The 25000-nt window shown below is 45.6% G+C and overlaps 1 protein-coding gene across 4 annotated transcripts in view; it reads left to right on the top strand.

Annotated features, from left to right (window-relative positions):
* Positions 1-25000, top strand: part of PHF11 (PHD finger protein 11) — a 165346-nt gene that overhangs the window by 48003 nt on the left and 92343 nt on the right. For all 4 annotated transcript variants that reach the window (XM_029602846.1, XM_029602849.1, XM_029602847.1 and 1 more), the window contains exons 5-7: positions 1548-1693; positions 3857-3888; positions 4264-4391. In XM_029602846.1, the coding sequence (XP_029458706.1) occupies positions 1548-1693; positions 3857-3888; positions 4264-4391 (306 nt within the window). The remainder of the gene's footprint in view (positions 1-1547; positions 1694-3856; positions 3889-4263; positions 4392-25000) is intronic.

Raw genomic sequence — 25000 nt, 5'->3', positions numbered from 1 at the left:
AGTTCCCTTGGAAATATTTATGGATTAAGGTTATGAGAGTGTCATGCTTCGGGGAATGTGAGTCCTTGGGCTGCTGCTATGTTGACGTATGATCATGGACCAGGCTCTAGCAGGCAGCAGCAAACACGCCACAAGGCAAGGTCTTCTGCCTGACCAGCCACCTCCCCCTTGGGTTGGGCATGCAGGTTCTGATGGCCATTAGGACCTCCAGGCAGGATACAAGGCAGGCAGAGATGAAACAAGGTCAGGGAACAATCCGTGTCAGCAACAGAAGGAATAGTCTGAAGAAGGACTGACTGGAGGGGCAAGGCAAGGTGATGCAGGATGGGAGAAGAAGGCAAGGCAGGGCTGGATAATAAGGAAAGGAAGGAACACAACAAAGCAAGGTAAGACAAAAGGCAGGAACACGTCAAGGCAAGGCTGGACAAAAGTGGGAGCATGGCAAGGAAAAGCTGGGCAAGGCAGGACATGGCATGGAAAGGCAAGGCAATACACACTACAGGCAAGAGCATGGCAGGACATCTATTGTTGAGGTGCTGGATGGTAGCAGAGGACTTCTTTATATACTTAGACAGGATGTGATGTCAACAGCCAGCTCCCTAGGAAGTCCAGGTAGCAGGGCCTATAAGAGGGTGTCCTGGTGGTAGGAAGTGCTATACACAGCCCTTGGATGCTGCATGGAGTGGGACTCTATGCCAGAGGAGCTTGAAGGTAAGGGGAGTTACAGAGAGCCTCTCTTTCCACTAGTATAGCACAGTCCCTTTATTTTATTGCACATTGAGCCTTATGGACACCTATAACACTCTTTAGTGCTAAGTTGGTTAAGTCCAAGGTATGCTGGCATTGTTATTCTATGAATGGCACTTTATCACATTTCTTACTTTATTATAACAATATTTTTCATTTTTGGCTTAAATATAGAGGAGAATGTCAGATATAATAGGGCTTGAGTGTGATATTACTGACAAAATTGTTTCTCTTAAATTTGTAGTTTTTAAAGATCATCGTTCATTGCCTCAGTTAAAGTTATTAAACATTCTCCTCTTCATTGCATTTAGTATAATTTTGGTGAACTGGAAAGATTGTTCTTTTATTGATTTTAATTACTTGTGGAATACAATTTGTATGATTATATACGTTTGAGACTGTTGCTGTAGAGAAATTGAATCAGTTGCTTTACCACTTAAAAATTTGGAAGCCTGAGGATATATTTTCTGGCATTTAAGATGAATCTTTTTTTTTTCTGGTCTGGCAATATTCTAACATGTTATTGTATTAAGATGGTCTTTATATTTTCTTTTTCCTGTTAAATTTCAATAAAATACCTGGATTAAAAAAAATAATCATGGCCCCAGGAATACCTTCTCTCTCTTGTAATGTTATTTTGTAAATTGGACAGTTAATCACTAGAACTACATTAAGGTCCCCAGAGTTATTTTCACTTGTGGTAGATAGTAAATTAATTTTGAAATTAGGTTAACAGATTAAAGACTGTGCATCACTTCCAGTCCATAAAATGATCAGAGAAATTATATAATTAAAATCAGATGATGGCGACCAAGTGGAGACAGATAAAGAAAACAAGACAGAGGATGATACCACTGATGATGACCAACTTGACATAATGTCTATTGTATCTGGTGGTGATGATACCAATGATGAGGATTTCAGTCTGCCAGAAGTTCATTGTGCAGTAAGTAAATCCATGTGTTTATATTGCGCCATGTGAATTCATTTATAAGACACAGTTTAAATCTTTTGGAAAACACACTGCATATCAAAAATCACAAACAAAGAACTGCTTCCTACTGTCATCAAAACATAAGATCAGGACATATATGGAATGACAGTCACAAAATGTAGCTCAGTAAACTCAAATAGCAAAATTGTTGAAATCTTTATTATTGAACATCATCAAACTCATTTAACAAAATGAAAACACTATGTAAATCCCTTTTAGCACCTTGCATGAAGTCTCTCTATTCTAACCTCTGCTGTATCCCTCTTACAAAATAATAATGATTTCAACAATTTTGCTATTTGAGTTTAATGAAACACAGTGCATACCCAATGAAAGTTATATTGGTGTAAGTTACGCACGTGGAACATCCCTAGCCCTGGCCAACCCAGAGAGCAGAAAATCTGACTTGGGAATATAAGCCAGGTTATCAACATGGTAGGTCTACCACTGGGTCACTAGTCTGTCTCTGACCAACCCTTGAATGAAGTGCTTTTATGCTTGTTCAAATACCTGGGAGAATATAGCAGAAATTCCACCAGATTGTTGTATTCCCTTCAGAGGAACCTGAGGCCACAAAAAGCAGTTAGTGTACATGATATTGTACAAGGTAAACACAGAAGGACCAATGTAATAAAACCCACTCTAAAATCAGAGTTTAATTTTAGCACACGTTTTACTTAACACATGAGTTAAAAACAGGGGTCCCCAGAGACCATGTGACATGAGCAGGTAGGATATGTGCAGGGTGTGCTCCGGTTGCCTTTCCCAATTATCGATTATTCTCATTGATTGTAAGAGCCAGACTGGAATACAAACTAAATGTACATGGATCATATAGATAACTCTGTAGTTAAACAAAACTCGGAGATGACTACTAAAAAACAGAAAAGAGAGAAGCTAATTGGGAGACAGGCTGAATCTAAAATGGTGGAAGGACCTGCAGACGTGTTAGTAGCTGAAGTAACTGCGGCTGTAGTAAAAGTACTGGAAACGAAATTAGAGGGAATTTTCAAAAATATTGAGAGTATAAACAAAATGCTGACTGAGGCACTTTAGCAGGTAGACCTTTTAAAACAAATCAGATAAATTTATTTTTCACTCAATGCATAATTAAGCTCTGGAATTCGTTGCTGTTGTGTTTGTGGCATATTTGTGGACCCCTGGTCGTTGTGGCAATGACTCCTCCCACAGGAAGGGGCCCCATGCGGAACCACAGCAATAGGCTAAACTCTGGAGTAAGCGAACACAAGGAAAGGAAGCTTTAATAAACAGCAGAATGATGATTCATGGAGAGTGGGAGCTCTCCCTCTGGCAACAGAATAGCCTCAGTAGAAGTAGTACAGTCTGTGCACTGCAGAGGTGCAGGGTAGCTCTCACCCGATGCTGGTAATGGAGGGCCCGGTAGTAGTTGTGGAGTATGCTGAGAGCCCTTCCTGGATGAAGAAGTGCTGACAGATCCCGTAGTGATCCGCAGGATGGAGTACACCGAGAATCTGTGTTGGAGAGACAAATAGAGAGACTGAAGGCAGAGGTACTCACTTAGGCCGGTAGTGCTGCTGCTGCTGAGGCTCCCACAAGTAGAAGGTAGCGAGGCAGGCCAGCGCCAGTGCTGGAGTTCTAGCGCAGGTACCGGAAGGTAGGCAGGAGCGGGCAAGGCCCTCGAGGAGCGAGTGCCTTGGCGTCCCTTGGAGCAGATACCTGGAGAGAAGCAGAAGAGAGTAGAACCCCCGAGGGGCCGGGTGTCCCAGGAGTCTTCTGGAGCGAGATAACCCTGAAGGGTAGGCAGGAGCGGAAGGCCCCCGAGGAGCGGGTACCCAGAGCGTCCTGCAGTGATAGTGACCCCGAAGGGTTAGGAGGAGTAGGTACGCCGAGAAGCGTCTCAGTGGAGGTAGAAATTAGCTGGACCAGAATCTTTGCTAACTCAAAGTATTTGCCAGGTATTTGTAGCCTGGATTGGCCACCTCTGTGCAATCTAAATAAAAGTGCTGTGCTCTGTTTCATTTTGTTCTTGTTCTGCCATCTATAGAGAGAGTACAGTTTCTCTACAGCAGAGAACATGATATGATTAAAGAATGAAATGTTAAGGAAGTTAATTGTTTGATTGATTTTTAACAGGACAATAACAGGGGAACTCCTGGAATCAACAGGTAGGTTAGTTTACAGTATAAAATATTTATTTCTTAAATACTGGGTTTCAGGTTTGGCAGTGTAACCGCATTCTTTCTGATTGATATAATCTAATGAATGCTTATTTCTCAAACATAGCAGCAACAATTAGAAAGACAAATCCTAAAATTTCCTTCAAGTTACTTATTTTTCCATAAGGATTGTCTTTACACATTTTTAAGCTGTTTTAAGCCTTCAGACCATAGCCTAGTAAAATCTGCATCAGAATTGTTTTTGTTATGCTTCTTATTCTAATGAATTCCATGTCTTTATGATGACTGCTGTTTGATTCACATTGCTGCAGTGTAACTCAGGTGTCCCCACTAATTTCAATATCTGACTTGTCTTGTTTCAAGAAACGAAAAGAGAAATAATCTTGAAGAATGTACTGGCCAACAGAAAGAGAAGGAAAAATGCAGTGATTCCGAATTAGGAGAAACGTTTACTAGAAGCCTTTCCCATAGGTTAGAGTTTACAGACACTGGTAGGTTTGGATCTTTTTACTGATTGTAATTAAACAAAAATAATAACGACATCCAGATAAATTGCTATGCCATATATATAACTATACTAATGCAAAAACCTTTAAAGCGAAAAAATATTGTATGACTTATGTTTAAGGACATAAATCACAAGATTGATTTATGCAGTCCTAGCACTATCTTATGAAGGTCACACAAAGCTGCTCTCTGAAAGTATTATGGTTTATGAATGAATGATTATACTGTAGCTATTAACAGGAGTGAGATTTCTATTATTAATAGAGAATAACTATGTCATTCTCAATGTTAAAGCATGTAAAACTGACGGATGGCTGAGACTAGAAATAGAATTGAAAAGAATTGACCATCAAAATATCTCTCTTCAGTTTCTCAGTTACATGAGTGAATGATTGTTGCCCTGCCTGCTGCCACTGCTACTACTGCTCCTAACCCCTTCCCCCGAAACTCAGTTCCCAGGGTGATCCTCACAGTGAAGAAAGTGTGGGGGCTAAGCCTGCACTCACAGGTCCTTCCTCATCTGGTTTCCATGTGGGGCCTGTGAGAGCAAACTTAGTCCTCGAACTGGTTGACTGATAGGAGACAGAGTGTAATGATAAATGGAACGTACTCTAAAGAGAGAACTGTGTTAAGTGGAGTGCCACAGGGATCGGTGTTGGGACCGGTTCTGTTCAATATTTTTTGAGTGGCATTGCGGAAGGGATAGAAGGTAAAATTTACCTATTTGCGGATGATACTAAGATCTGCAATAGAATGGACACGCCTGAAGGAGTAAAGAGAATGAAAATTGATTTAAGAATGTTAGAAGAGTAGTCAAATATTTGGCAGCTGGGATTCAATACCAAGAAGTGCAGAGTCATGCATCTGGGGTGTGACAATCCAAAAGAGCAGTATGTGATGTGGGATGTAAGACTGATGTGCACAAACCAGGAGAGAGATCTTGGGGTAATAGTGTCTGGAGATCTGAAAATGGCGAAACAATTTGACAAGGTGATAGCTAAAGCCAGAAGAATGCTGAGCTGCATAGAGAGAGGTGATAATGCCCTTGTACAGATCTTTGGTGAGGCCTCACTCAGAGTACTATGTTCAGTTCTGGAGTCCGTATCTGAAGGTGATAAAGACAGGATGGAAGCGGTCCAGAGAAGAGCGACCAAAATGGTGTGGGGTATGTATCAGAAGACCTATGAGGAGAGGCTGAAGGATCTGAATATGTATACCTGGAAGAAAGAAGGTGCAGGGGAGATATGATGCAGACCTTCAGATACCTGAAAGGTTTTAATGATGCACAATCATCAAACCTTTTCTGTTGGAAAGAAATCAGTAGACCTAAGAGTCATGAAATGAAACTTCAGGGAGGACAACTCAGAACCAACATTAGGAAATATTTCTTCACGGAGAGGGTGGTGGATGCCTGGAATGCCCTTCCGGAGGAGGTGGTGAAAACAAAAACAGTGAAAGATTTCAAAGGGGCATGGGATATACATTGTGGATCCCTAAAGGTTAGAGGATGGAAATGAGGAAAAGAGCACATGGGGGTAACTTGCTGGTGTGGCAGTTACTACCCTTAACCAATAAGCCTCATACTGTTGATGGAACTCATTATTGCTCTCTGCTTTAACAGCAGGGGGAAAAGAGGAAAAGGGGAATTAGTTTCAGACAGCAACCAACAAAGACATTGAATTTTACGGTCTAGGAAATCAAATAAGCATGGGGGTAACTTTCTGATGTGACTGTTACTACCCTTAATTAATAATACATACTTGTAATGTAACTCCAACATTGCTCTCTGCTTCAATGGCAAGAGATAAGAGATAATAGGGAATTGGACTCAGACAGCAACCAACAAGGACCCTGACTTTAATGGTTTGGGAAACTCAGTATGGGGGTAACTTGTATGGCACAGCAGATACTATCCCCTGATGCTACCATTATAGGGGAGACCTGAATGGTGTGGCTGATGCTACCATAAGCTTGCTGGGCAGACTGGATGAACCGTTTGGTCCATTTCTGCTGTTATTTCTATGTTTCAGTAACCAACAAGGGCCCTGACTTTTATGGTTTAGGAAAATGATTAGCATGGGGATAACCTGCATGGCACAGAAGATACTACCATAAGCTTGCTGGGCAGACTGGATGGACAATTTGGTCCTTTTCTGTCATCATTTCTATCTTTCTATGTTTAACTTACTTCACTGTGAGGCTTGCTGTTGAAGCTGGGACCAAGGGCGAGAAGTGGCACCTCTGTGTAATTCTTGGAGTTTTGCCAGAGTTGGGGAGTGACATGGGACTGGGACTAAATCAGTGCTTAGGAGTAGCGGCAGACCTCTACCCTTCCTGAATCCCATGACTAGGGCTGCTGTCAATGCAGTGATAGACATACCGTATTTTTCGCTCCATAAGATGCACTTTTTTTCCCCCAAAAGTGGGGGGGAAATGTATGTGCATCTTATGGAGCGAATATAAAAAAAAAACTAAAAATCTAACAAACTCCCCCAAGACCTGCCAACTTAATTTACTACAACCCCCCAACCTCCTGACCCCCCCAAGACCTTCCAAAATTCCCTGGTGGTCCAGCGGGGGTCCAGGAGCGGTCCGGGAGCGATCTCCTGGGCTTGGGCCGTCGGCTGCCAGTAATCAAAATGGCGCAGACGGCCCTTTGCCCTTACTATGTCACTGGGGCCGACCAATGGCAGCGGTAGCCCCTGTGACATAGTAAGGGCAAAGGGCTGTCAGCTGCCAGTAATCAAAATGGCGCCGACGGCCCTTTGCCCTTACTATGTCACTGGGGCCGACCAATGGCAGTGGTAGCCCTTGTGACATAGTAAGGGCAAAGGGCCGTCGGCGCCATTTTGATTACTGGCAGCTGACAGCCCTTTGCCCCCTCTGAATCCTAGGTGCGTCTTATGGTCAGGTGCATCTTATGGTCAGGTGCGTCTTATGGAGCGAAAAATATGGTAAATTCAAACAGCAACTGCTGCAAAGGATATTGCAGCAGATACAGAGAAGTTAACTTTTACTGGCAAGTATTAATCTACTTTGTATTTCTCTTACAAAAAGTTGTCAAGGAGAGCGAGACAATGTCAGAGCAAGGTGACACTAAAGTGAGGCATGAGGCTTGTGCCCAGTTTTGGCATAGGCAATGTAGGCAATGTCTACATTGCCTATGCCTATGCCTGGGAGCGAGCAAACCCGATCCTCCATGATCTGTCTGGATTCCTCGCCCTATTCCACGCTGTCTTTGATGATCCAGGTCGAAAGGCCATCTCCGGGTCCACACTCCTTCATCTGCAACAAGGTTCCAAATCCCTGACTGACTATGTCATCGAGTTTAGAACTCTGTCATCTGAACTTCACTGGGATTCGGGCTACCTACATGCTATATTCTTTGAAAGTTTAAGCCCGCATATCAAACACGAGCTAGCAGCACGAGAGCTTCCTGAACCCCTGGACTCTCTCATTGACCGTCGTCTTCGTGAACGCTCGCAAGAGGCCAGAGGATCCAAGAGGATGGTGTCAGGAGCGCCACAAATTCACCCAATGCCATTGACCCAGCTCACTTCCACACAAAGCATCGAGGAAGAGGAGCCTATGAAAATGGGCCATAGTCACCTATCCTCAAAGGAGAAGCTGTTACGATTCCTGCCCGCGGAGCCCATGCCACGGGCAGGCCTCTCCACCCATTTACGTTTTGCTGTGCTGCTCCGTTCCAGCTGGCGGCCGTCTGACGCTCCCCAATACGGCCAGGAGGCCGTTCTTGCTGGCACGGCCGGAACGCCGCACTGCCGACCTCCCAAGCAGCTTGGAGGCCGCCGCTTCTATCGCACTCCTGTGACCCGGACCACCGCAGTCGGGGCCTTCACTCACGACAGGGAACCGCGAATCAGTGTGCCTTAGTAGTGAGGAGCCGCCGCCGAAGTCCCTCCTGAGCGGCAGTGGGAGGCCACTGCCACTCTGATGTGATCCTTCTGTCTGCTCCTGCATGCAGGTTACCACTGTCCATGGTGCTACCTTCTGTTTCCTGCCTGCCTCTAGGCGCCAGTGCGCACCTCTTCTTTACATTTAAAGGGCCCCTGGCCGGATATGCCCTGGGCTCCACCTGATGACTGTTTCCTGCTTCAGCCCTATATAAGGGCCCTGCCTGCCTTCATCCAGTGCCTTCGGATCGAGCTTCATAGTTGTCTGCGTCTTCATCTTCGGTCCAGGTCCTCCGTGTTCTTCTTCTGCTTTGACGGCTCCGTCTTTATGTTCATTATGTCCGATGTCTCTTCATCCGTACCTCCAGATGTCTTCATGTTCCTGATGTCCGATGTTCCTTCGTCCGTACCTTCAGATGCCTTCATGTTCCTGATGTCCTGGTCTCGTCCTCCGTCTAGAGACTACGTCGGTTCCAGCATGGTCTGCGACTAGCCCTGTGGGTGGGCTATGTAGAGCGTGCTGCGTTGCAGTCTCAACTTAGCTCTTGCTCTTGACTTGTTGTCTACTGAACCTAGCTCCTGACTATGTCGGTCGCAGTGTGGTCAGTGACCAGCCCCGCAGGTGGGCTGTGTAGGGCGCGCTGTGTCGCAGTCTCAACTCAGCTCCCGCTTTTGAACCTTTGTCCAAGAGTCTTCGTCCAAGAGTCTTCGCCCATGTCTTCGTCTAAGGCCTCCGTCTGCCCTCGTCCTCTGTCCGGTCTGCCACCTATTGCTGTTACCCAGCGGCAGGTCCTAAAGGGCTTGGAATGGTCGGAAGACTGTCCGTTGACCAACATTGCTTTGCTGGTCTTCTTGGGGCATCCAGGTCTGGTAGAGGGTCAGACCTTCAGTCTCCTTGTCTTCGCTTCAACCTTCTTCTGTATCTTGTTTGCCCGTGCTTGCATTGGCTCACCTCTCACTGTGCTCTCGGGGCTCCTCCCTGAGTGGCATGGCAATCCAAGGGCTCACATCTCTTGTCAGAAGTGACCGCGCCTCCATGCTCGCAACAGTATCCAAAGGCCATGAGCTCGGTGAGCTGAGCCTGTGATGAGCTCCAGTTTTTTGGACATTTTTTGACCTTGATTTTTACCCAGAGAACCTTTTCACCTTAGTTCCTGGACATCTTAACCAATTTTTTGCTTCATGTCTTTCCTCTACTTTCCACTATTTTTCCTGGCTAACCGGTCTGTAGTTTCCCAGATCACCCCTGGAGCCTTTTTTAAATATTGGGGTTACATTAGCTATCCTCCAGTCTTCAGGTACAATGGATGATTTTAATGACAGGTTACAAATTTTTACTAATAGATCTGAAATTTCATTTTTTAGTTCCTTCAGAACTCTGGGGTGTATACCATCCGGTCCAGGTGATTTACTACTCTTAAGTTTGTTAATCAGGTCTATCACATCTTCTAGGTTCACCATGATTTGGTTCAGTCTATCTGAATCATTATCCATGAAAACCTTCTCCAGTACGGGTACCTCCCCAACATCCTCTTCAGTAAACACCGAAGAAAAGAAACCATTTAATCTTTCCACGATGGCCTTATCTTCTGTAAGTGCCCCTTTAACCCCTCGATCATCTAATGTCCATCTGACTCCCTCACAGGCTTTCTGCTTCGGATATATTTTTTAAAGTTTTTACTGTGAGTTTTTGCCTCTACGGCCAACTTTTTTTCAAATTCTCTCTTAGCCTGTCTTATCAATGTCTTGCATAAACATTGGCAAGATAAATGTATTATCCTATTTTCTTCTGTTGGATCCTTCTTCCAATTTTTGAATGACTCCCAAGACACATACTTTCAGACCGAGGAGTACAATATATGGCCAGGTTTTGGAGATCCTTATGTAAGAAGTTCGACATTACCTTGGATCTCACATCGGCCTACCACCCGCAGGCCAATGGTCAGACAGAGAGAACGAACTGAACTCTGAAGCAATTTTTCCATGCGTACGTAAACTCTCGGCAGAATAACTGGTCCGACTTGTTACCTTGGGCCGAGTTTGCCTTAAACTCCCACCAGTCTGCATCCACCAGGTCTTCACCCTTCCAAGTGGTATACGGACGCCAGCCGCTGCCTCTTCTTCCATTACTTCTGTCTGTGTCTTCCCTGTGGCACAGGCTTCTGCACAGGAGTTGCATCAACTTTGGGATCATACCAAACAACTTCTACAGTAAGCTGCCCAGAAGTCGAAGAAGTTTTATGATGCCCATCATCGGTAAGCCCCACAATTTAACCCTGGAAACAAGGTGTGGCTTAGTACTCGCTTCATTCGCCTGAATCTGCCTTCAGCCCGCTTTGCTCCCAGATACATCGGGCCTTTCCCCGTACTCCGCCGGCTAGGCCCAGTTACAGTCTCCGCCTGCCCTCATCGCTCAAGATTCACAAAGCCTTCCACATCTCACTTCTCAAACCTCTCATCTTGTCTGAGTTCTCCAAGAGGCCGCCTGAGCCCCAACCTTTGGCGTCGGAGGAGGACGTTACGTATCAGGTACGTATCAGTACGTATCATCAGTACATATCATCCTGGTCGTAAGGAAGCGTGGGAAGCAATGGGAATATCTGCTCTCATGGGAAGGATTTGGGCCCGAAGAGAACAGCTGGGAGCCGGCAGTCAATATTCTTGACAAAGAACTAATCAAGCAGTTCCATGCCTCTCACCCAAAAAAGCCCAAACCCCCGGGGGGGGGGGGGGGGTCCCTAAGAAGGGGGGTACTGTTACGCCCGGTCGCAGACAACTGCGACCGCTGTTGCTCACCTCTTGTCTCACTGCTCTGTCTCCTTTGGGTAGACTCGTGGCCTCCGCCAGTTATCTCCGGCCTTCCTGCCTCCATTCCCGGACCTCCTTGGACGGCGAGGATGCTGCCGATCACCATCTTAACCTCAGAGTTCCTTAGGCATGCGCATGCGCTCCTGGGCCAGCCTTAAACATGTCATGGCGGGAACCACGGGGGTGTCCCCTCCAGATGACATCATCTATCTTGGACTCTTAAATTCGCTGGCCCTGACCTTCAATGACTTGGCAATGAGTTTCCTCATTGCTGAATCCGTTGCTACCACTACGGACATCTCCTTCCAGTTCCTGCTTCCTTGGCGTGAGACTCCTTGGGTACCCGCTCCTCGGGAGTCTTTCCTTCATCTCTGGCTATCCGCTCCTCGGAGGGCCCTGTGCCTCGGACTTCTGCCTTCTACTGGAAATCCTTCTTCAGTGAGTACCCGCTCTGCGGAACATTGCCGTGATATCTCTACAGAGGACCTCTGCTAGAGACCAGCTCCCCAGAAGGGAGGAGTTAGCAATCTGTTATAGATCTGCTCCCCCAAAGGGGAGGAGTTAGTAATCTGTTATGAATCTGGATGCTGGATACTTCTGTAGAAGGAGGAGTTAACAAGCCATAAGTGATCATCCCGCCAAGGGGCGAAGTAGCACTCTGTACGAATCTTACGAAGGAGTAGCAATCTGTTAGTGCTCTGCTCTTCCAGAGGGAAGGAGTAGCAACTGTTATGCTTTGTTCCGGTAGAAGATAAGAACATAAGAACGTAAGAACATAAGAAAATGCCATACTGGGTCAGACCAAGGGTCCATCAAGCCCAGCATCCTGTTTCCAACAGTGGCCAATCCAGGCCATAAGAACTTGGCAAGTACCCAAAAACTAAGTCTATTCCATGTTACCATTGCTAATGGCAGTGGCTATTCTCTAAGTGAACTTGATAGCAGGTAATGGACTTCTCCTCCAAGAACTTATCCAGTCCTTTTTTAAACACAGCTATACTAACTGCACTAACCACATCCTCTGGCAACAAATTCCAGAGTTTAATTGTGCGTTGAGTAAAAAAGAACTTTCTCCGATTAGTTTTAAATGTGCCCCAATCCTAACTTCATGAACCAGCAACCTGTATGATTCCCACAGGGGGATAGCTATCTGATATGGATCAGCTTCCGCAGAGAGAGGAGTGATGGTCTGATGTGGGTTGGCTTCCACAGAGTGGTAGATGATGACACCGCTCTTATTAGTGTAGGAATAACACTTGGTAGAAATAGTGAATCCCTGGCCGATGGCAGTTGACAGCACCCTCAAGTGGAGATCCTGAGAGGGACCACCGGCTCAGCTGGAGTATTGAGACAAACATAGATAGTTCTTTATTAGACTGGAAGTAGAACCACCAGAGGTGGCAGTAGTGAGTTGATATGCTCGGCAGGGCTGAAGTCCCTCTGATACTGGAACTACGATCTCTGAGTTGTTGAGCTGTAAGGAGAGACTATAGGTAGTGAGTATACAGGGTATGCTGGGCATAACCAATGATAGATGATACACTCACAATAGTAGATCTCTGTAGTGCCATCTATATGCAACAGAGAGTCTTCAGTATTCAGGAACAGGAGCCTCAGGCGAGTACTGGTTCTTGTAAGCAGTCTGAAATAGAACTCACAATAACTGTGTATGGGATGGCTTCTGGAATAGAAGAGAGGCTAGGAGAGATTTAGGAATGTAGGCCCTCGTGGAGCGAGTACCGGTTCCTATCTGTTAATCTGTAATAAGAATCCATAAGATATAGGTGTGCGAGATCTTCTGAGGAAGAAGAGAGCATGAGAAAGGAATTAGGAACATAGGCCCTTGTGGAGCGTGTACCGATTCCTATCCGCAATCTGCAATGGTAACTCACGATCTCCGTACCTGCGATAATGTCTTAGACTGAAGAGAGCCTTAGCGATTAGGAGCAATGACCCTCATGGAGCGAGTACCAGTTCCTGTCTGTAATAGGACTCACTGTGTTCATGTCTGCGATCGCCTCCAGGCATAGGAGTCTTCTGAGTCTTCAGGAACGTAGGCCCTCGAGGAGCGAGTACCGGATCCCATCCAACAATCTGAAATCAAGAATAGAGAGAGCGGAGCCCCCGAGGAGCGGGTACTCCTGGTAGTTTGAAAAGGCCGAGCAGTGGAGAAGAATTCCCCTTGCTGACTCGGAGCGTGGTTGCAAGTAGCGTGGACTGCCAAAGCAAGTCCCGTTGGAGTTCCTTGCTAACTCGTTTGTAGTTAGCAAACAAAGACCTTTTAAATTGAAAACGGATGATGTTGGTACGGGGGGACGCCCCCGAGGTTCGCACCCTTGCTGGTACAAAGTCTGGAGTGTGTGCGCGCCCTTTCGTCATCAGGAACACGGTGGATCCGTAGCGTCAAGCCAGCCCGGGGACACCGGGACCAAGAGGCAGAGAGAAGCCGCGACAGCATCTGTCCATCTGAGCCGAAGAGAGTTGCCACAAAGGTAGAGAGGATGGAGCGAGGGCGAGAATAGGCACAAACGCACCAACCTCTCATCGGTGTACTCCGCTCTGCGGACCATTGCCGTGATATCTCTCAGAGGAACCCTCATTGGTGTACCCCGCTGTGCGGCCTTGCGGCACCACTGTGACTGTGTGACTTTCCGGCACTCCCCGCTCCATGGGTCAGCACCTACTTCATACTTAAGAGAGACTCTAGGGCATCCTGAGCTGTTTCACTGATGTCAGCTGCCTGTGCTGACGCTCCCGTGGCTCCACCCCTGGGGATCATCTATACTAGCTCCATCCGGACCCTGTCTACTCTCTCTCACCTCCTTCTCCAGCTACTGCTCAGTTATGTATCCGACAGCCAGACCTCGCCTCCCGACGGTGAAGCTCAGTGGGGCTCCTCCCCGTGGCCGGTACTATCTCTCACCTTGAGCCAAGGGCCCACAAATGCACAAATCCTAACAGTCATCATGCTACACCAAGTCCAGACATGTGGGTTTCTGCCAGACTGCCAGCAAATCTGGACAGAGAACACAACTTTTCCAATGATATTGTAGTTCGAAAGAAGTAGGAATTAGCTTTATAAATGGTAATTTTGCTGGTAGTAATAATAAGTAGTGACTTATCCTACTAAAAGGCAGCCACTGAATATGTTCAGCGGTTGTCACTTAGCCAGATAAGTATTTATCCAGCTAAGTAGATAGCCAGATATATTTGGGGTGGACAATGGGTGGATTGGGGTGGGGCAACTTATCCGGTTAACTTGATAAGTGCCAATATTCAGACTTATCCGATTAAATTAATTGGATAAGTCAGACCTGCCATACAGCAGGTCTAACTTAGCTGGATATAACTTATCCAGCTAAGTGGTGATTTTGGCAGAGATATTCAATAGCATAGCCATGCTGCTGAATATCCCTTGTAAGTTTGCTGGATAATTCTTATCCAGCAAACTTACATAGCCATTCAGCTTTCAATATTGAGGCCATATTTGTTTATAGCAATTTAGTTAGGTGCATTCACAAAGGATCTCTTAAAGGTTATATGCAAACAGGCAGATTCACTGATTATTTCTACAGATAATGCTCACCTTGAGGTTCAGGTAGGCCATGCTTGAGTCTTGAAAATAAAGATGAAGGTAGGGAGATGTAGACTAGTCTTACGCTAGGAAATCAGGTTACCTTTGTGATAATATCTCTGTAGCCTCCTGATCTAGGTCATAATTATATCATGTGCAGTTTGTATATCAGTCACAGGTGATGAAAAGATGGGCTTGAATGCTGTAATTTTTTGAGATTTTTTCCTAGTTACAGGTGACATATAGATGAGAAGGATGTACCCTGGGCTACTTCTTGGAACTTTTCCATTTGGTCTTGTTGTTGGAGTTGCTGTGCTATTTTTGTATATTTAGCAAGTTGCTGGATAGTGAATAACAAGCAAAGGTCTTTTGAAGTCCTTGGAGGCCTGCACATCTTGCACATCCTACAGTTCAGATGTTGTTCACAATTGCTCTTCACTGGTATCAGCACATTCTACAGTTTCCAGCTTCTATCCTTATTGTTTCAGTAGTTAGTATGAGTTGTAACAGAAGTCACAGATGACTGTCTTAAACCAATAGATTTTGAACTTTAAAGCTAAGCTAACCTCTAGATGCGGTATTAAATACCACAAATCTGTCCGAATGTTACACATTTTCTCTGTTGACATTGAGCAGGCAGTTGATGTAAGCGAAGTTTCACATAAGATATATGCAAAGTGTGGGGTATTGGGCGAAAATGTGGACCCCTTGCCTGAGGGAGAGTTGGCGCTACCGGAGAGGGCAAATCCATGCAGGTCCTCACCATCGGGAGGCAAGGCCGAGCTGGTGCAGGGGCCGGCTGGAGCTTCACCAATACCAACCCCGTTCCCCGTGGGTTGAGCCTTTGGGTGCCGGGGGCCGACTGGTCTTAGGTGGACCCCTGTGAAGATGGTTGGATAACAGCTGGAAGGATCACAGATAGCCAGTCCAAGATCAGAAGCCAGAGGGTCACCGATAGCCAGTCCAAGGTCGAAGCCAGAAGATCTGTCCACAGGAACCAAGAATGGGAGAAGGAACCGGAGCAGGAACAGGTCTCGGAAGGCAGGAACAGGAACGAAGGCACAACGAAGCACGGAGAACTCCACAGAGGCGAAGCAGACTCGTTGCCAAGACAAGGAACAGGAAGAGGAGGCTCCTAGAAATAGTCACAGGCTCCTGACGTCATTCAGAGGGCTGGGCTGCAGTAGTAGTGGCTGGCCTTTTAAGAATCCTCAAGGGACACGGCCGCGCACCTAGGAAGGGCCCAGCCAGGCTGCTGGTACGTTGGGCTGTGGCCTGGTGCTGCAAAGAGGGAATCAGGGCCTTCCCTCTTGCCACGGAGTACGGCGCAGGTTCGGCGGCAGGAGCTGCGAGAGCAGAGGAGGCCCGACGTGTGCGGTGGAGGTGTCTCCCCGCTGCTGCACGGGTCCCGACGGTGGTCCCGGAGCCGGAGCGTCTAACACAAAGGAAAATGACAAATAAAATGTAAATAGTAAATAATTGAATCTAATGAAAATCTAAATTAACAATATTAATAAATCCAAATAAATGAAAATCTAAATTATCTAAATCTAAGCAAACTAATTAATTAAAATTAATTGAAATTTAAAGTGATAATATAGATATCAATCTACATAATAGTGAATGAAATATTAATAGAGAAGGTAGGTATTACAAGGAACTAATGAGATAAACTGTGGATAACTAATAAAGTAATTAGGGATAATCAATGTTATCAATTAACAGTATGATTCTTGTTAAGTTGTGTGACATTGTGGTCGCATTTGAGAAGATCTGAATATTACATTGATAGGAAATATTTCTACTAATTTAGATTTTCATTTATTATTTGAATTTATTAATATTGTTCATTTAGATTTTCATTAAATTTCACCATTCATTATCTATTTACATTTCATCTATTATTATCATTATTTGTATTTATCTACTGTGCCACCTCCCGTCAACTGCCTTTGGTATCAAGTGAGGGAAAGTGTGACATTTGGAAAGATTTGTGGTATTATATACTACATCCAGTGCTTTTCAGGTTCAAATCTGTTGGCTGAAGATGAACTTCTATGAGCTACAAATCAAAGCAACTACCATGACAGAAGGACCTGATGATAGTACAGAGACATTCCTGACTAAATGAGGAATTATGCAGAACCCAAAAATGCAGCTGATGAATTATAGAAATTTCTATTTCGCCCAATTACCACAGTTTCTCTTCTAGGTTGAATATAGCATAATTATACAGTATCATAACACATAGATTTCAAGTAAAACAAAAACATCAATTAATCAATACATCTTCAATTTTAAAATAAATAGTAAAAGCATAAAAACTAAAATATATTAGCTAACAACAAACATGAACTTGCAGAGAAGGTAGATGAAATGAATTATGGACACAGTGCTTTAAGAGACTGTGTGGCCTGCCTCCTTTTTCATTACAGTAACAAACCTGATCCCTTCACTCTGAGACCATCTCCTTCTTGGTCCTGGATAAGGCCATACATCCGGTGGTACTCAGGTTACAATGGCTACAGATGCACACACCCAAATTCGACTGGAGTACCATGGAGCTATCACAGTGGGGAGCGGCCTGCCATGAGAAATGCCTGAAGAAGGTAACTCCTATACCTTGCATGGCAGCTACCACTTCCCTTCTTGGCCTACCTCCACAGTATTCGTCATTTCAAGACGTCTTTTTCAAGAAGGCGGCAGACACCTTACCACCTCATCGGTGTTTTGACTGTGCCATCAATTTGAAGCCTAATTCCGAGACTCCCAGGGGAAGGGTGTACCCACTTTCTTTGAGACCAAGGCCATGTCGGCCTACATTCAAGAAAATTTAGAGAAGGGATTTATCTGGCCTTCCAAGTCATCTGCTGGAGTCGGATTCTTTTTTGTGGGTAAGAAGGATGGATCCCTTCGCCCATGTATAGACTATCGCGGATTAAACTAGATCACCATAAAGGACCGCTACCCCTTGCCATTAATCTCTGAGCTTTTCGATAGGCTCGAAGGAGCCAAGATATTCACGAAGTTGGACCTCAGAGGGGCATACAATTTAGTCCGCATACATCAGGTAGACGAATGGAAGATAGCATTTAATACTCGCGATGGCCACTTCGAGTATTTGGTCATGCCTTTTGGCCTATGTAACGCTCCTGCCGTATTCCAAAATATGATGAATGAAATTCTACGAGACATGCTGTACCAGTGTGTAGTGGTGTATTTAAATGACATATTGGTCTTCTCTCAAGATCTACGGAGTCAAGTGGACGTCACCAGAGTCCTACAGAGGCTGAGGGATAACCGCCTGTACACCAAATTAGAGAAGTGCTCTTTCCATCAAGAGTACGTTCCTTTCTTAGGCTACGTGGTGTCCAGCCAGGGGTTCCAAATGGATCCACAAAAGACCAAGAGTAACCAGGACTGGCCCCAACCCACTGGTCTTAAGGCTCTGCAATGTTTCCTCGGTTTCACCAACTATTACCGAACCTTCATTCATCACTACTCTACCTTGACTGCGCCTCTTACTTCCAGGAACTCAAGAAGGCATTCCTTCGAGAGCCATGTCTTCGCCACCCGGACCCTCGACGACCCTTCATTGTTGAGGTGGATGCCTCAGATGTCGGAGTTGGTGCTGTCCTCAGCCAACATACTGACACCCATACACTCCATCCCTGCTCCTTTTTCTCCCGGCGCTTCACTCCTGCCGAGCGAAATTTTGGCATAGGAGATAAGGAGTTGTTGCCCATCAAATTGGCATTTGAGGAATGGCGCCCATGGCTCGAGGGGGCTGAACATCAGATAACGGTCTTCACCAACCATAAAAATTTACAATACTTGTGTCATGCACAACGATTGCACCACAGACAGGCCCACTGGTCCTTATTTTTCAATCAGTTTGATTTCCTGCTAAAGTACCGTCCTGCTGATAAGAACACCCATGCAGATGCTCTCTCACGTTCCTTCTCCACGGAAGATGTTCCGGATACAGCACGCCATATAATAGACCCTGCCAAGGTTATTCTCGACGCTACACACTCAGTCCCAGCCGTGAAGACGGTGGTTCCTAAGACCCTTAGGAAGAAGATTCTCAAGTGGGCCCATGACTATCTGCTTACAGGTTACCCTGGTCAATCTCGTACGTTGGCTACCCTGCAGAGATACTATTGGTGGCCATCCATGAAAGAAGATGTACGGACTTATGTGGAATCTTGCACCACCTGCGCAAGACAGAAGCCTCTGGTCGGCCTTAGGGACTTCTGCAGTCTCTACCAGCATTGAGTGAACCCTAGACCCACATCGCGACGGACTTCATCGTAGACTTACCTGTGTCTAATAGCAACAACACTATTTGGGTCACAGTAGATTGCTTTTCCAAAATGGCGCATTTTGTGGCATTACCTGGGTTACCATCAGCCCGAGAACTGACCAAGCTGTTTATAAGACACATCTTTCGCCTGCACACTACAGCATGCTCAAGCATAACCTCTCTGACCGAGATGTGCAGTTCACAGCTAAATTCTGGAGATCCCTCTGCAAAAAGTTCAATATCTCACTTGATCTGATGTAGCTTATCATTCGCAAGCTAACGGACAAACTGAAAGGACGAACTGCACACTTAAACAGTTTCTCCGCTCATACCTCAACTCTAGACAAAGTGATTGGTCCGAATTGCTTCCCTGGGCTGAGTTCACGCTGAATTCGCATTCATCAGCATCCACTGGATTATCACCATTTCAACTTGTCTATGTACATCAGCCGTTGCCTCCTCTACTGATACCTTTGTCTGAATCATCATCTGCAGCCCAGGCTTCGGCATAAGAACTTCACCAACTTTGGGAGCACACCAAAGGCCTTCTTCAAAAGGCAGGACAACAGGCCAAGAAATTCTATTATGCTCATCACAGAACAGCTCCGCAGCTTCAACCTGGGGACAAGGTATGGCTCTCTACCCATTTCATCCGCCTCAAGCTGCCATCTGCTCGATTTGCACCTCGCTACATTGGGCCTTTCTCCATTCTCCGCCGCCTGGAGCCAGTTACCTACAGCTTGCAGTTACCATCATCTCTGCGCATCCATAACGCTTTCCACATTTCTCTTCTGAAGCCGCTCATATTATCAGACTTCTCGAAGAGAACACCTGACCCGCAATTTGCGGAAGAGGACATTACCTATCAGGTTGATGACATCCTCGATGTGCGGAAACACGGAAGACGTTGGGAGTACCTCATATCCTGGGAAGGTTTTGGACCGGAGGAGAACAGTTGGGAGCCTGCATGTAATATCCTGGACAAGGATTTGATTTGTCAGTTCCACTTGGCTCACTCCAGGAAACCGAAACCCCCGGGAGGGGCCCTAAGAAGGGGGGGTACTGTTGCGCCCGTCGGTCGCAGACGGCTGCGATCTCTCATGCTCACCTCTTTTTTTCCTTGCACTGGCAATCCTTGGACATGTGGCGGCCTCCGCCAGCAAACGCCAACCTCTCCGGCATCCTCGGGATGGCATGGGCACTGCTAACCACCATCTTGGATCCGGAGTTACTTAGGCGCGCGCGTGCATGGGGCCTTCTTGTACACGTCATGGCGGGAACCTTGGGGGCGTCCCCTCCGCACGACATCATCCCGTTATGATACTTAAGCCATCCAGCCCTTACGTCCAACGAGTTAGCAAGGACTCGTATGGAATTCGTTGGACTTCTTTCCTGCTGATCTCTGCTTCTTGGAGTTCGTCTCTGACTTCACTCCTGCTACCACTGGCACTGTTCGCTCTAGGTACCTGTTCCTCGGGGGCCTCCCTGCGTCCTGGCTATCCACTCCTCGGAGGGCCCGCCTGCTTGGAGTATCTTCTTAACTCTACTTCAAGACTCCTCTCTGTGAGTACCACCTACAGAGTTTCTACATCTGCTCGCTGGGATTCCCTATGGTGTACCCCGTGCCTTGGGCCACTACCATTCCCTCTGCCGAGGTCCTTTCCAGCATTCTGGTTCTGCTGGGTTCAGCATCACCATCTGCCTGTTCCTCGGGACTCCTGCACCTCAGTCTTCAACTACAGCACAGACTCCTCGGCGTACCCTGCTCTGCGGGCCACTACCGGATTTGCACTATTGAGGTATACCATCTTCTCGTAGGAACTTCCTGGCGTAGCCCGCTCTGTGGGCCACTACCGGATCTATACTAGTGGGTTTACCCTACTGCCTGGAACTGTACTCATTTCCCGCTCTGCAGGCTTGTCTTTCTTCCTGCCAATAAAGTCTACTACTCAGCTATGTTCGGCATCGCTGAGGCCACGCATGCTGACGTGAGTCCCCACAGGGCTCCTCCCTGTGGGTGGGAACATCTCTCACTACAGTCCAGGGTTCACATTCATACCAATTCATAACAGACTGCTTCATGGAGCAATTGGTTCAGGAACCAAATAGAGAGGGAGCTATTTTAGATCTAATTCTTAGTGGAACGCATGCTTTAGTGAGAGGTAAAAGTGGTGGGGGCCACTTGGCAATAGTGAGCAAAACATGATCCAATTGGAATTAATGACTGTAAGGGGGACAATAAGTTAATCTACAGCTCTAGCACTAAACTTTCAGAATGGAGACTTTGATAAAATGAAGAAGATAGAAAAAAAACTGAAAAGTGCAGCCACAAAGGTTAAGAGTATACAACAGGTATGGACCTTGTTTAAAAATACTATCTTAGAAGTGCAGTCCAGATATATTCCACCCATTAAGAAAGATGGAAGTAAGGAAAACATCTGCTGGCTTGGTTAAAAGGTGAAGTGAAAGAGGTTATTTTAGCCAACGAAAGCTTCCTTCAATATTTGGAAGAAGGATTCATCTGAAGAAAATAGGAAAAAGCATAAGCATTGGCAAGTTAAATATAAAACACTTATAAGACAGGCTAAGAGAGAATTTGAAAAGAAGTAGGCTGTAGAGGCAAAAACTCATAATAAAAACTTTAAAAATAAATATACAAAGCAGGAAACCTATGAGGGAGTTGGTTGGACAGTTAGATGATCAAGGGGTTAAAGAAGTACCTAGGGAAGATAAGGCCATCCCGGAAAGATTAAATGAATTCTTTGCTTCAGTGTTTACAAATTAAGATGTTGGGGAGATACCAGTTCCAGAGGTTGTTTTCAAGGGTGATGATTCGATGAACTGAATCAAATCACAGTGAACCTAAAAAATCTAGTAGATCAGATTGACAAACTGAAGAGTAGCAAATTGCCCGGACCAGATGATATACACTCTAGTGTTCTGAAAGAACTGAAAACTGAAATTTCAGATCTATTACTAGTAATTTGTAAATTACCATTAAAATTGTCCATTGTACTTGAAGACTGGAAGGTGGACAATTTAACCCCGATTTTTAAAAAAGGCTCCAGGGGTAATCCGGGAAACTATAGATCAGAGAGCCTGACTTCAGTGCTGGGAAAATCATGGAAACTATTCTACAAAACAAAATCACAGAACATATAGATAGACATGGTTTGATGGGACACAGCCAGCATGGATTTAACCAAGGTAAATCTTGCTTCACAAATCTACATTTGTTTGAAGGAGTTAATGATAAGCTGGTAGATGTTGTCTATTTGGATTTTCAGAAGGTGTTTGAGAAAGTCTCCCATGAGAGGTTTCTAAGAAAATTAAAAAAGTCAAGGAATAGGAGGCAATGTATTTCTGTGGACTGCAAACTGGGTAAAAAGACAGGAAACAGAGAAAAGGATTACATGGTCAGTGGAGAGAGGTAAACAGTGGAGTGACTTAGCGATCTGTACTTGGACCAGTGCTTTATAATATATTTATAAATGATCTGGAAAATGGAATGATGAGTGAGGTGATCAAATTTGTAGATGACACAAAATTATTCAGAGTAGTAAAATCACAAGCAGATAGTGCTAAATTGCAGGAGAAACTTGTGAGACTGTAAGATTAGCTTCCAAATGGCAGATGAAATTTAATGTGGATATGTGCAAGGTGATGCATATAGGTTAAAATAACTCATGCTGTAGTAACACAATGTTAGGTTTCATGTTAGGAGTTAACCAGGGCCGGTGGAAGCACTAGGCGAACTAGGTCTGGACCTAGGGCGCCAAGCATTAGGGGATGCCGAGCAGTGGTATACCGAGGGGAGGTCAGAAGGAGCCAATGCGGCCGCTGGTGGACCTCATCCCACTGGTGGCTGAGCAGTGAACTACCACTGTGCTGTGCTGTGTGCCGGACACACACAGCAGGAAGATCGGCAGGACCGTGGTGGAGCTCATGTCACCACGGCCCGAAGAAAAAGGTCGCATCCAAACGTCTTCTTATAAACGCTGCTCATATTCTGCACGTGGCTGATGCTCCTCCTTCTTCTTGCCTGCGCAGCCCCAGAAGAAAACGTAGTGTATTTGGATTTTCAGAAGGCGTTTGACAAAGTCCCTCATGAGAGGCTTCTAAGAAAACTAAAAAGTCATGGGATAGGAGGCGATGTCCTTTCGTGGATTACAAACTGGTTAAGAGACAGGAAACAGAGAGTAGGATTAAATGGTCAATTTTCTCAGTGGAAAAGGGTAAACAGTGGAGTGCCTCAGGGATCTGTACTTGGACTGGTGCTTTTCAATTTATATATAAATGATCTGGAAAGGAATATGACGAGTGAGGTTATCAAATTTGCGGATGATACAAAATTATTCAGAATAGTTAAATCACAAGCAGATTGTGATACATTACAGGAGGACTTTGCAAGACTGGAAGATTGGGCATCCAAATGGCAGATGAAATTTAATGTGGACAAGTGCAAGGTGTTGCCTATAGGGTAAAATAACCCTTGCTGTAGTTACACGATGTTAGGTTCCATGTTAGGAGCTACCACCCAGGAAAAAGATCTAGGCATCATAGTAGATAATATTTTAAAATCATTGGCTTAGTGTGCTGCAGCAGTCAAAAAAGCAAACAATGTTAGGCATTATTAGGAAGGGAATGGTTAATAGAACGGAAAATGTCATAATGCCTCTGTATCGCTCAATGGTGAGACCGCACCTTGAATACTGTGTACAATTCTGGTCGCTGCATCTCAAAAAAGATATAGTTGCAAAGGAGAAGGTACAGAGAAGTGCAACCAAAATGATAAAGGGGATGGAGCAGCTCCCCTATGAGGAAAGGCTGAAGAGATTAGGGCTGTTCAGCTTGGAGAAGAGACGGCTGAGGGGGGATATGATAGAGGTCTTTAAGATCATGAGAGGTCTTCAACGAGTAGATGTGAATCGGTTATTTACACCGTTGAATAATAGAAGGACTACGAGGCATTTCATGAAGTTAGCAAGTAGCACATTTAAGCCTAATCGGAGAAAAATTTTTTTTCACTCAACGCACAGTAAAGCTCTGGAATTTGTTGCCAGAGGATGTGGTTAGTGCAGTTAGTGTAGCTGGGTTCAAAAAAGGTTTGGATAAGTTCTTGTCCATTAACTGCTATTAATCAAGTTTACTTAGGGAATAGCCACTGCTATTAATTGCATCAGTAGCATAGGATCTTCTTAGTGTTTGGGTGATTGCCAGGTTCTTGTGGCCTGGTTTGGCCTCTGTTGGAAACAGGATGCTGGGCTTGATGGACCCTTGGCCTGACCCAGCATGGCAATTTCTTATGTTCTTATGTTGCCGGAGCCGCGCGGGCAGGAAGGAGGAGGAGCATCAGCTGCGTGCAGAAGAGGAGCAGCATTTATAGTCATCCGCGAATCTCAAGTCGCAGCGGGTTGAGAAGAGGAGGAGGCCGGTAACGGGGCCGTAGCCGCAGATCCCACATTGCGGGCGGCCCAAGAAGATTAGGGCCGTTGCAGACCCATCCTGTGGCGACGTGTGAAGAGGAGGCCAGAGGCAAGAGAGAGGCTGAGGGCCTGTAGAGTGTGTATATGAGATGAGTTGAGAGATTGTGTGTGTGTATGAGATGAGTTGAGAGATTGTGTGTGGGAGTGAGGACCTGAATATTTGCATAGACCGCATGTCAGAGCCTCTGTGTGTGTGAGAGAGAGACAGCATGTGACAGTGAGAGCCTGTGCTTGAGCAAGACAGCATGTGGGATTGAGAGAGAGCCTGTGTGTGTGTGCCAGCGAGAGACACAGCGAGCCTGTGTGTGTGTGCCAGCGAGAGACTGTGTGTATGAATGATTGTATGAGAGAGAGCATGTGAGAGTGAGAGCCTGTGTGTGTGTGTGTGATAGAGAAAAAGCAAATGAGAACCTGACTGTGTGTTTGAGGGAAGAAGATAGATGGAGAGAAAAGAAATAGAAAAAACGACAATTTAAAAGGAATTGGCAAAAAATAAGAAAGGGAA

This window comes from Rhinatrema bivittatum, chromosome 5 (assembly GCF_901001135.1).
Source record: "Rhinatrema bivittatum chromosome 5, aRhiBiv1.1, whole genome shotgun sequence".
In the NCBI taxonomy this organism is placed as follows: Eukaryota; Metazoa; Chordata; class Amphibia; order Gymnophiona; family Rhinatrematidae; genus Rhinatrema; species Rhinatrema bivittatum.
The sequence above is the reverse complement of the archived record's forward strand: the minus strand, read 5'-3'. Positions and strand labels throughout refer to the sequence as shown.